Source organism: Pteropus medius, unplaced genomic scaffold (assembly GCF_902729225.1).
Source record: "Pteropus medius unplaced genomic scaffold, Ma_sr-lr_union100, whole genome shotgun sequence".
In the NCBI taxonomy this organism is placed as follows: Eukaryota; Metazoa; Chordata; class Mammalia; order Chiroptera; family Pteropodidae; genus Pteropus; species Pteropus medius.
In genome coordinates this window covers 27,011,610-27,024,982 of record NW_024349802.1, presented here as the reverse complement: position 1 = coordinate 27,024,982, position 13,373 = coordinate 27,011,610, and the positions used below count along the sequence as shown (strand labels likewise).

General features: G+C 35.9%; 1 protein-coding gene across 2 annotated transcripts in view; it reads left to right on the top strand.

Annotated features, from left to right (window-relative positions):
* UBE2E2 (ubiquitin conjugating enzyme E2 E2) overlaps window positions 1-10,785 on the top strand; it is a 287,961-nt gene extending 277,176 nt beyond the window's left edge. For both annotated transcript variants that reach the window (XM_039836763.1, XM_039836764.1), the window contains exon 6: window positions 9,951-10,785. In XM_039836763.1, coding sequence (XP_039692697.1) covers window positions 9,951-10,048 — 98 coding nt within the window. In that variant the 3' untranslated portion in view covers window positions 10,049-10,785. The remainder of the gene's footprint in view (window positions 1-9,950) is intronic.
* Window positions 10,786-13,373: the final 2,588 nt, after the last annotated feature.

Below are 13,373 nucleotides of genomic sequence, written 5' to 3'. Positions count from 1 at the left end.
TCGGACTCTCATAGCCAGAGATGAAAGAACTACTCCAGTTTAAAAGAATTTGTTTTCTATGGTTGGCAGAAACAAATATTTGTAGAGAATATATATTTTTATAAAAACTTGGGTACCTGGTTGGTATAGGCCAATGGGGCATAAACTGTTCTCTCTATTTTAAATCTAGCATCCTCAGGTAATAACAAGTGTCAGTGAAGATACGGAGAATTGGAACCCTCACACACTGCTAGCAGGGATATGAAACGGTGCAGCCTTCTTGGACAGCACTTTGGCAGTTCCTCTAATGGTTAAACACAGAGTTACCGTATGACCAAGCAATTCTACCTTTAGGTATATACCCAAGAAAAATGAAAACATGTCCATACAAAACCTCTATACAAATGTTGATAGCAGCATTACTCATAATAGCCCAAAAGTGAAAACAACCCATATGTCCATCTACTAATGAATGCATTATATAATGTGGTATATTCATGCAGTAGAATATTATTTGGCAATAAAAATGAATGAGGTGTACTGATGCATGCTATAACATGGATGAACCTTAAAAACATGCTTTGTGAAAGAAGCTAGTTACAAAAAGCCATATGTTATATGATTTGATTTATATGAAATACCCAAAATAGGCAAATATATAAAGACAGAAAGTAGGATACTGGATACCTAGAGCTAGAGTATTTGGGGGAGGATGAGGAGTGACTGCTAGTGGGTACAAGGTTTCTTTTGGGGATGCTGAAAATATTCTAAAACAAATTGTAATGAAGATTGCATAACTGTGTTCTAAAAATCATTGAAATATACATATGAAATGGGTAAATTGTATGGTACTTGAATTATATCTCAAAGATGCTTTTTAAAAAAATAGTCACGTTTCAATATTTTAGCATCTTTGCCTCTTTCCTACTTGCTACAGCCACACAGCTTTTTGTAGTATTTTGGGGAAAGTGATGTGTGAATCTCTGGTGTCTTAAACAAGTCCTCTTCTGTAAGGATATTTCCTAAGAGTTTATTAGGAATTATTGCTTAACTAAGCCTGGAATTGCAATCCAATAGCTTCTCAGTAGGAATGCACCATCTATGCTGTTCTTAAGATGAGTCTATTCTAACAGAATGCTTTATATTTCAAAGCACACATTGATTTAATGTACATAGCACTGCTATATAAGCTTACAGGATGAGTTTTTAAGTTTTTAAAAACATTTTATCAACAGTATACTTCAGGTTATAGCCAGTGTATTATTTATCCGGCAGTGTGAACTCAAGAGGCATTACTACTGAATGGTTTTAATTCTCTCCAGTCACTGCCTTAGGCCATGTTTTGTTGAATCTTGTTTTTCTATCCCTTAACAATATTTAGTAGATCTCAGAGCATTCAGGTCATTTTTAGTTATGTGGAGATCAGTATGGTCCATTTTAAAACTCTCATCATATACCTGATTTAAATCTAATTTCCTTCTTCCACTCTATCAAGGTATATGGAGCATGGTCTGGTTCTCAGATACCTCTTTTCTCTCCTTTTTCAAGGCCTAACTTCTAGTCAGAAGGGGCTAGGTAATAAATGAGAACAGTGTTCCTTTACCTAATTTCTCATGGTTACCATTCTCCCTGCTTCTTTGGCAAGCAACGTCTTGCCATACATGCCTTCTGGGTGACAGGCGTCAAAATGCTGCTTCATATTGGGTAATTTGGAGAGCTCACTTCTCAGTTCCTTGATCTGGAAGACCCAGCCCTGGCCCAGCCTCCTTCCTTGACTAACCCCTTCCCCAGTGGTGTACTGGTAAATGTTTAACAACTGGCCGAAGGCAGGAGTAGGGTGGTGGTGTGTGCGTATGTACATATATGTTTATTATACACATTACTAATGCATAATACACACTTTACAGATAATAAAATATATAGTACTCTTTAACGCAAATTCCGTATAGCCAATTAATTCTCCCAGAAGACTTTCGGTGATTTTTTTGCCAAAAGCTTATGTGTATCCATCTTATGGTTGCAGCTGACAAATGAGTGTAGTTTTAATATGAATGTTGGGGTAGTATTTTCATTTAAGAACTAAGACAAAAGTAAAACAATGAAGGGTGTTGGAACTTGTTAGTCATTGTCATGAGTGACTTTTTTGCTGAATCAGATAATAGTTTCAAATACTAGAAGAAGTTATCCTCCTAATATAATGCTATTCAGAATGTAAGGACTCTAGAAATGATACACTTAAGTTTAATCTGCATTATTAGCATTTTCTACATCACCTTCTTAGCTGCAGGCAACAAAACAATAAATCCAGTCCTAATTTGTAGCATTCGCCGATTTCAGGTTACATGTATGACCTTACTGAATGCAGTAGCACACTGTTTTTTTCTACCATACAGATAGACATTTTTAAAAAAACTTATAAGGATTAATGGTAGCGGTAAAATAGTTAAGAAATAATGACTTTTAATTATTTATTACCTTTGTTTATCAATTATTTAATAGTAATTTATATAATTCAATTTTAATAATGGCAGTGTTGAAATTCCTAAAAATTTAAAAATTGGCTGGCAAGCTGGCTCCAGAATACCACTGCCCCTCTCACATAGCATTCTCCTAAGAGCTTGTTAGCTACTGGGGTCCCTTCCCCTGAGATGCTGATGAGAGAGCTCCCTCTCTATACTCAGATAGTCAAGGGGCAAATCAGCAGAACAGCGAGCTGTCTAAGCAAATCATACCTTGTTTACATCTCCAGCCAGGGAAGACGTTCGAATCTCCTTCTTGCAGGCACCCTCAGTTTACTGATGAGTCGCTTGGTAACCTCTTCACATAGCTTTGAGAGGAAAGAGTTGTCTTCTCCCCGTTTTTGTGGTGGTGGGAGGCGGGAATACAGGGAAGCTCCACTATCACACATGCCACACTCCCAAGGTAGTAGCTCAGTATTCCTACAAACCTTTCCTCTGCCATATTTTATGCTAGACTTCTGGGGCTGTCAGAGCTAGCTCATCTATCTTAATAAGTCTTAAGAAATGTATTAATGTCTCTTTAGAATTTGGGGTACTCGATAACTCTTTTAGCATTGCCATTAATTCTGGAGTAACAGCATATCTTGCTAGACTTGTATGCAGCTTTATTTAGCATTCTTAAATTTAATTCTAGTTTCATAACCACCATTTTGTTCAAATCACAGACATGATCATTTTCTCTGTAAATCACATATTAGTAACATATACACCTGATGTTGCTTGCCAAAGAAGCTAGGAGAATAACCATTCTGTTGGGGGGGGGGGTTGCACGCACGCGCGTTCTGGGAATAATCTTTCTGGTTTGTGTCAGACCTATAATTACTAGTCTGGTTTCCCCACATTCTATAATGCAAAAACCTTAACTTTGCCCTACTTACCTGATTTTTAATTAGTAGGCCTAGCAGATTAGATTTCCTAAATCTTGATAATATTCTCCAAAGAGACATGCGATTCCTATACCCCTAGGGTGAAATAATGTTAATTGCTCCAAGTGTTAACCTCATCAAGATTAGAGTTCTCCAAATAAATTGTAATGAATGAAAGAAATGGGGAAGAGTGAGAACTTCTACTCTACTAGATACCAAAACATAGTATAAAACTATATTGAGAAAAACAAGAGGAACAAATAATGCAAAAGACGAAGTAACCCTACTGAAAGAATATCAAGTACAGAATCAGGTCCAGATGTGTAGAGGAGTCTTGTGTATGATAAAGCTAGCATTGTACATAAAAGTTACTATATGTAAATATGGGAAAATATTTCTAAATTACTGGAGTGAATGGAGAGGGCCATTGTAAATAAGCATGACATCAAACCAGAAAATATTAAGGAACTATCGACTTATTTAATTTACTTAAAATTTTTAAACTTATATATGGCAAGAGACATCATAAACTAGATTAAAGTATAAATGATACAATGGGAGAAAACATTTCTTCCACACATAATAAATAAGTAGTTTATTGAAGGGGCACTGAATTTATTTTGGCTGAATACTGAAGAGCCAGTGTTAAAATCAATGAAGAGCCTAAGGCAAGGTTGAATGTTCCCATAATAAAATGATCTTCTGAGATACCAGAATAAACATGAAATTTGATTTTAAGAACCTAAGTAATTTTAAAATTTTATCCTTAAAATCTTATGTTTTTAAAGTTTGTCGTTACGATGAAGCAATATAATTTCTCAGCACTGCCCGCTGCTAGATGGCTCCTCTGCACATTCGTAGTGCTTAACTGTTTTCGCATGATGAAAAGCATGAATTTTTTTGGCTATCTGTGCCAATGTGGGTTACTCTTAATTTTGCTGTCAGATCAGTAACCTTTTCTTTTTCCCTAATGGTAACAAAAAAAGGTGAAGTCCAAGTCCTGGACTTAAAGACTTGGCTGGCAGTGCTGGTGCCGTGTCACTGAAGCACTCCCACCAGCTGAAGCTGTGTGCAGTGCTTAAAGCAGACATAAGATTTTTGCCCTTACATTTTTATTTCTAATATTTTTACATTGATTTGCTGCTTCACACAGTCAGTGGATGTGCTACTCCTGCCAGGAACCAGGTCCTTTTCTGTCATTAGTGTCTGCTGTGGACAGTGTTAAGACCCGTTTCGTTCCGGTAGCCTTTTTAAGTGGGATAGCTGCTCTTCCATCTCACTTTGAACATTCATATGAATATACATGAAGGCTGTTCCACATCTTTCCCTTGTATATCGTTTGTCTTTGGCCAAAAGAGATTTTCAGTCTCAAGTTACATTCATAATGCTTACCAGTAGTTTTAAAACCAATATTCAGTTATTAGCAATAAGTCCAGTGATGATGTTAAGCTTATTAAATATGATGGAACCCTGTATGATCTTTGATCTCCACAAGTTCAGTAAAGCTGGAAGGAGGCATTTCAGTCTTCCAAAGACTAACGCAGAATTTGGCTGAATACTGGAGCTAAAGCTGAACTTTAGTTCATGTTTAATGTTTATAATATATAAAGTGCTCTTTCATATTAGTAAGAAAAAAATGAACAGAAGACATGAACAAATCACAGATGAAGAAATACAAATCGTAAACAAACATGAGAAAACGCTAAACCTCAATCGACATCAAGTTAAGTGTAATTACAATAATGATGGGTTTTTTATTAGCTTGACAAAAAATTTAAAGATTGATAATGCAGTGTTGGCGAGTGTCTTAAAAACAGGGTAAACTGTACATCCTTTTATTGAAGGGCAGTTTGACAATATTTACCAAAAGTTTAAAATGTGTGCTCTCTGATCCAGCCAGCGCTGACACCTAGAGGAATCTACCCTCTGGAAGTAGTTCTCAAACATGTGCTCAAAGATTTATATGAGACTGTAATACTAGTTCTAATTGAAAAAAAAAAAAATTGAATCTAATTGTGCATCAGTAGGGAAATGTAAAAATGAATGCTGAATAACTATGCAAAAGAATGGCCTTGTAATTATTAAAAATAATGAGCTAGATCTGTTTGTACTATCTTAGAAACAACTGCAGTACGTTATTACAGAGGAAAATGTAAGTTGCAGAATGTCTATCATATGATTCCCACTTTATTTAAATATAAAGAAATAAATATGGAAGGATAAGCATTAAATCATTAACAGTGGTTACCTTGAGATGAAATGGATATTGGGATGAAATAAATCAGAGGAAAATAGCAGAAGCAAAGGTACAGAGCCGTGAAAGAGCAGAGCTTACTGAAGAAGCCGCAGATCATTTATTCTGATTAGAGCATAGAGGAAGCTAGAAAGATTAGGTCTACATCACAGAAGGTCTTGGGAGCCATGCTAAGGAGTTTGGATTTTGTCTGAAGAGAATTGTCTTCAAGAAGACAATCAGATTTATATTTTTAAAAGATGTACATTAGTACTTATTTGTCAGACTTCAATTTGAAGACAATAGCAGAAATTTTTTTATGTGCTTTACAAGAACTAATTTATTTAATTTTTATAGCAGCCTTATGGAGTAGGTACTGTTGTCATCTCCATTTTACAGTTGAGGAAACTGAGGCACAGAGAAGTTAAGAAATTTGCCCAAGGTAACTCAGTTATTGATAGAACTGAGATACAGATCCAGACAGTTTGGATCCAGAGCCCATGCCGTTTTCTATAATGCTGTACTGTTTTTGTTTCTGTGTCTTTAAGAACATGTGTTTTCTTAAGGGAATCAAAAAATGTTTCTCCATGTAATTTCTCCCATACCACCTACCAACCAAGATAGGATGTTCTTTGGCTTTGCAAATAGAATCAGTCAGCAGTTCAGCAATCTGTCTTTTCTCAGCTTCCATCTTACTGTTCAGCCGGTTCTTATCCTCTTTAGTCTTGATCCCTGTCTCTTTTTCTGGGTTAGCTGTAAGCCCTTTTGGCTTCCAGTATAACCCCATCCAAGAGAGACAAGGCTGGAGATGGGGTTGCATGAGTTTTCTGAGCCTTTCTCTTCTAGAACTCTCCAAAAAAAAAAAAAAAAAAATGAGAGATGGGGCAGAATACTCGGCTTGAGATCATCTTTCACTCACTTGCAAATAATCCTGATAGTTATTCACGTCTTTGTGCCTGGAACTGTGTAGGGGGCCAGAGGTGAGAGGAGGAAGTAGAGATGAGAGAAGAAGGTGCGTTGCCCATCAGTGATCTTTCGGTCTTAACGCTTTCAGGCTAGTATTTCATAGCTAGTATTATGTCAACGAAAATGACATGATTCTTATTAAACAGATGATGTGATGTGGTTTAGAGGTCCAGTTAGTGAAGGGCATTATATACCAACTTCCACTCCCATGATTTTCCATTGACCACACTGTAAATCCTGTCTCTATGCCTCAGGGAACCTCTAATACATGCCACACTATTATTTGGGAGAATTAAGTGCTTGTAATCATCTAGCCTTGTTGTAAGAGGAGCAAAGTATGAACATGCTCCTCTTTTCAAAAATTCAAATAATTGCTGCACAAACATGGAAATTATAGGAGACTTAGTTATCAATTTCCCCAGATGAACTTAGTGCTTTTTCTTTAGTGACGAGGAGAAAGACCGATAGATGATACTTTCAAAGACTGATAAAGACTTGGGAAAGTAGTAACGATCTAGAAACTCAAAATGATGGGAAAATTGTCCTTCTTTTTTAGAAAGTAATTGTTATAAATAAGGTTGAGTAATTCATGTTTAGAGACTGTTGTTTTGTATAACATATCCAACTATGAAATATGAAATCCTGTATAATAAAATTCCACCTTACTTATAGTCCTAATTATAAATACACTACAAAAATGATGTCTTACTCCATTAAATTCGCTGTGGTGTAATCAGTGGCTATGCATATATTGCATAGTTTTGATCCAGTTATTTGCGTCTTAACTTTATTCAGCCAAACATTTTAGCATTAAGAACTATTTAACCAATTACATGATTTTAAAATTTCTTCATTTCCTACTTTTATTTCTTCAGTCTTTAAACAGACTTTAAGATTTGCATTAATTTGCAAGGACTCATGCACAGTGTTCTTCGCAGCTCTGTTTATAAAACAAAAATATTGGAAAGAACCTAGATAACTCTAAATAGGAAATTGGTTATTAATTCAGATGAATATTCAAAATGATTAAGTCTGTAATTATTGATATAAAAAGTTATTCACCATATAGTGAATTTTTAAAGATTACAAAGCAGACTATAAATTAATCTTTTTTTAAATTATATGTTTAGTAAAGAAGTCTAGAAGTTAGAAGTCAAAATGTTAACAGTATTTCTCTCTGAGTGAATTTACAGATGGTCTTCACTTATAACTTTCTGGCTTATGTATTGTCTAAGGTGGTTTTTAAGATGATTAATAATTATTGTTTTTATAGTTAGCATGTGTAATTTTACAGATGAAAAATAGTTCCCTTTTTAAAATCAAACTTGAAAAGGCAAAAGGAACTCTGAAAGAAATTTACTGTTTATGTAAGCATACAAAATATCTTTGCACAATGCATGTTAATTTTATCAGACTCTACTTAGCTTTTGCGGGTTTTTCTTCCCTTCTATTCCTACTGAAATAGTATTAACATTTGATGTAACACCTTTCCCCACTCCACAGACTCCTGTTCCCTATCCTTCATCTTTCTCCTTCTACCTCTGAGCTGAAACAGCAGACCTGTCCTGTTCCCAGTACACCCATACTGTGTAAGGATGCAGTTTGAGGTAGAACATTAACATTACAGGTCATTCTTCTGACAGTAAGCCTGTCCTTTACTTCAGTCAGTTAAGTGAGGAAGGACAGATGGACCTTTAGTATGTTTCACTAATATGGAGTCTGTTTAATTAAACACCTGTCTTTAGTGATGTAGACTTAGGCTATTGAGGATGCCCAAATTTCACCCTAAGGCTTTGTATTCTAGACTGGCAGAAATTGGAACAAGATGATTTTTTTCAAGGATAGAAAAATGTGACTCAAACTTCTCTTTGGCCCTTTTTAGACTCTAAGGTACTTAGTCTCAACGGAAGGACCACATTTTTTAAACGTGTCTTGGTCAATTCCCAGGTATTTTGTGTCTACATTTGGTATTGCTGGTTTAAATCTTGAACTCTGCTAGACTGGTTTAAGTAATAGAGTTTCAGTTTCAGCATTTGAGCAAGTAAAGGAAAAGAATCATAAAGAGTTGGCAGGGAGGCAAAAGTTCTAAACAAACCCATATAGTATTAGTCTAGTAACTGTTAGTGATATAAGTAGATGAAGAAACTGGCCTCTCCCTAGAATAATTATAACAAGCTTAGCACAAATCCAAGAAAACTTAAACAGGCTTGTTAAAACTTAAGGTCTTATTGGGAGGGCTTTCAAAGGCTTTTTTTTATCAGCCTCAGCAGATCATTAAAAGGCAGCGTTTCAATTATACCTTTAATACTGAGAAGGTACAACTATGAATATCTTACTAGGTTAGAGTCTCAGACTCTCCCCAACTTACAGGTGGTATTAGATGACAGGCACATTTACATATTCTTTACTCTTATTTTCACATTTAATATTAACTCCTGCTAATTTTTCTCCTTTTCTCCTTTGATTCCTTCTTATCCATTTGCTCTCGTACACCCAAATTCTCATCAGGAAACAGTGAAATCAGAGAATGAGATCTCCAGAAATCGATTTTTTTTTTTTTTAGTTGCTTTAATTTTTTTCTCATTAAACTGAGCCTATCTGGGTAGAGAACACTGTCCCAAGAAGCCTGTAGTTAAGAGTGTGGACTCCGTTTCAGAGCCTCACTCCACCCCTTGCTCAGCCTTGGGCAAGTGGCTTATCCCCCTTATGCTTGTTTCCTCATATGTCAACTCCCTCAGAATTTTTAGTTAATATTTTAAAGTTTTAGAAATGGTAAATCACTGAGTGCTAGCTATTATTAACATTTATGAGTATTTTTGTAATAAAGAGCTGTGTAGATTTTGATATTCCCAAATTTGGAGGAAGAGGCAGACTATCTCCCCCTGTGTCATGGGTCTCAGTAATGGCTGAGGCGCCCTCATTGCAGAGAGTCAGAGGCGTGAGTGCTGCCAGCGCCTCCAGGGAAGGACCTGGCCAGGCTATTGGATCCTCCTCCCAAGAGATATCATCAAGAGCCCTGAAGTTCCCCTCTCCCAGCCCACCTGAATTTTCTCAGTGAACTATCTACTCGAAATCAAGGGGAGGAGGGTGAGAAGTGTGTGGTTGGGGACAGGGAAAGAGAATAAGACTTGTCAAGAAATTTGGTAAGAGGTATCAATAAAAGCCCTGGTATGGTAGCTGGTGTGAAATGTGGTCTATCAGTAGCAGGTCGTTTGCAGGTTAGAGCAACTTCTCACCTCTTCCCCACTCACTCCTACCACATACACACACACACATCCCACCCCTAGCTCACAGAGCCCAGCCTTCCCGATGTTACTTCTCTTCCCTGACTTCGAAAGTGGAAGAGGTGCTGATATTTACTGACCCTTGACTCTGCTTCCTTTCCAGCTGACCCTCTGGTGGGCAGCATTGCCACACAGTACATGACCAACAGAGCGGAGCACGACCGAATGGCCAGACAGTGGACCAAGCGGTATGCCACATAGGGGCCTGCTGCCTGCCACCCCCGCCGGACCTGTGCAAGCACATTCACCAAGTGCATCAATAGCCCTGCCCACCCCTCCGGACCTCAGTTCTTATTTTCTTATTTTTATTAAATTTTGAACCGTTTGTGATGGTATGTCATCCTTCCCTCTTCCTCTTCTTTTCCTTTGCTTTCCCTTCTCTCCCCCTACCCCGTTTTATTCCCTTTTTAATTTCTATTAACTTGAAAGATTGGGTTTTTTTTCCCCCCACCTCAGTGTGGATGGGAACTTTTGTTTTCGGTGCAAACAATGTTGGATCTGTAATAGTAAGAGCTTTCTTACAAAGTTTTGTATTACAGTGTGCTTTTGTTTTTCGTTGTTGTTCGTTTTATTTTGATTTTTTTTCTTTTATGTGATCTTTGGGAAAACACGAATTCAGAATTATATCTCGTTTCTACTTAAATGTAGTGCTTAGGGTTAATTTTTTGTACTAAAGTCTTTATTGGTGGGTGCATGCTACTGGGAACAAGTTTTTGTACAAAAGCTTCAATCAGAATCACTGTGCATTACTGAGACTCTGTTTATCACTAGCCTTCTGTCCCCCACACAGAAGACTGTTGGATTGAACAAAATAAGTATTTTGATTTACTTAAAGTGCTTGTAAATTTCTTAGGGACCTGCCACTTTTGACTGTGGATCAGTTGATGTACACTTGTATTATTAAAGCACTCAATAAATCACTGTGGCTGATAAATGCACTTGTGGTAACCTGGCGTTTGCTTTTTATTGTGGTGACCAGTGCAGCCCTACGAGCAGCGAAGTTTGTCTAATTCAATTACAGAATCAAGTGTATTTTGCATCTCAAACCTCTAATATTTCTTTGTAATTGAGTCACTTAGGATGTGGAATTTCTCCGGCTGTCAATAGCCTAATGATTTTATGGTTGTTTCAGATCACTATCATTTTACGTATTGTCTGGACATTACTTTCTCATAGACCTCCGTTCCATCCGTTAACAACCTTTACGTAACAATTAAAATATGTGACTCCAAAAGTGGCCTGTTAGTGAAAGTGAAATCTGAGCTGATCATTGTGTTTGACCACTTTTGAATTTATTTCTCCTCTTTTTTCTCCTAAGATTGTTATAGTGATTGCCATTGAATTTTGTTTTTGTTTTTTCTTCATAATTTTAGTGAAAGAAGTAAACTCAAATGTACCAGTCATGGTCAGCACATCCAGTGACTAGGGTATATATGTCTGGCTTTGACCTTCAGGCCGTTTTAGGTCTGCAGCTAGAGGAGGTAGAAGAAACGTGTGTGATATAGTTTGAAAAACACTGACATACCAATTGATATTCAGGGTTCTTTGTGTTACAAGGCAGGCTGGAAGCTCCTGCTTCCACTAATTACAGAACAAGCCCACCACACAGCTTGGTCTCACGTAAAGAACATTTTTACTGCTGAATAGTAAGATTTACAAATTAAGTCATCCACTTCTAAATATTTGATTCAAGTTTTAATATCTTTATGTGAAACATTTTAAATATCTGATTCAAAAAATACAGTTTTTGTTGTGTTTTAGTAGTTAAAAAGAAATCCTAAAGAAAATTCGTTTTAAAATTGAAAATGTTACTTTTAAACCAGAGTACATAGGGATATGTTTTCTTTTTAATAACAATATTATCATTCATTTTATTTGGAAACATTTTCCAGCATATCAGAACACATTATAGTCTGTATTGAAACTATTCAACTGTGTAGTTGTAACAAAGGGAACCACTGACTATATCTGAATGGGTGTAACTGTGTTCCAATAAAGCTTTATTTACCAAAACAGTCCGTAACCAGATTTAGTTTGTAAGTTATAATTTGCCAACCCCTAATATAGACACCATAGACTAGGGGGGAAAAGAGTCATCTCTTTCTTTGAAATAAAATTTAATTAATATGATACAAGACTAATTTTTAGGAAATTAACCCAGAATGTTTTATTGCCTATAGACTTTCTCAGCACAGAGATTTACATATTTACTTTAATACCTTAGATTTAACAATTCAATCCTAAAAGCATTGAACTATTTTAATATGTACTTTTATTAAATTGATTTTTTTTTTTTACTTTTAACTAAACCAGACTCATGATATTAACGCTGACTTTTATGGACAATGTTTAAACTCACTTTGCCTTTCTTTTTAAAAAATGTCTACTCCATTGGACATACATTTTAAGTAATATATCCAGTATATTACATCTACATCTCATATCTGTTTGTACTTCAGATCATTTAAAAATGTGTGTTATTTAGAAGCCAGAGATTTTAAAAAATTCTAGTAGTAAATTTTGTCACCAATCTGTATTTGGTGTCCCATGATCCATTTTTAGGTTTTATGCCAATTTGATAGGAAGAGTCTATAAAACTTCTCTCCCATGTTTATGAACTCTGAATACTTAATGACGAATGTACCTTCCCTTCAAAATGTGAGAAAGCTAGAGATACTCCAGAGAGACCAACAAACTCTTAGTTGAGCCTGTTAAGTCTAGATTCCAGATAACGTGGTAATTTTACTTGAAATCAATCTGTAATCATGGCAGGCAACATAATTCCAATAAGTTTTCAAAAATGTTTGTAAAATAAGGCTTGGGAAAGTTAAGTACTCAGCTAAATAGTTTTGCTAATAATTATGGAGATAACATTTCTAAAATTCAGGAACGATTTTGTACCCTAATATTTAACTTTTCAAACCAATTATTGCTAATTATAGTATTTTGTAGCTTTGTTAAATAAAATGTTGGCAGACTACTGGTCTTTGAAAAACTAATTTGAAATGGTATTTATTGATCTTAATTCAGAAAGTTGAGGCCTTATTTGTCATGAAACAGCAAATAAATAGAACATTATCTGTTTTTCTACAGGAATCCATCAAAGATAGCAAATGCAGAAGTAATCAGTCTTTTTTTATTCCAGTATTAGAGAGTAAACTTAGATAGATGTTCATCCCGGATTAGTGGTTTGAGAATTAGGAAGAAAGGAAATATTTATTCAAAGTTTAGTGTATACCAGATCATAAGTTACCTAATAAAACCTTAGCCTATCCCTTTAGGGTATAGATTGGCTGCCATAATGTACATGTATCCCCTCCACAAAAAAAAAAAAAAAAATTTCATATGTTGAAACTCCTAATCTTCAAGGCGATGGGGTATTAGAAGATGAGGCCTTTGAGAGGTGATTAGGTCATGAGAGCAGAGCCCTCATTATTGGGATTAGTGCACTTTAAAAAGATTCCAGAGAGTTCCCTAACTCCTTTACATCATTTGAGGACAGTGAGAAGTCAGCAGTTCACAGCCA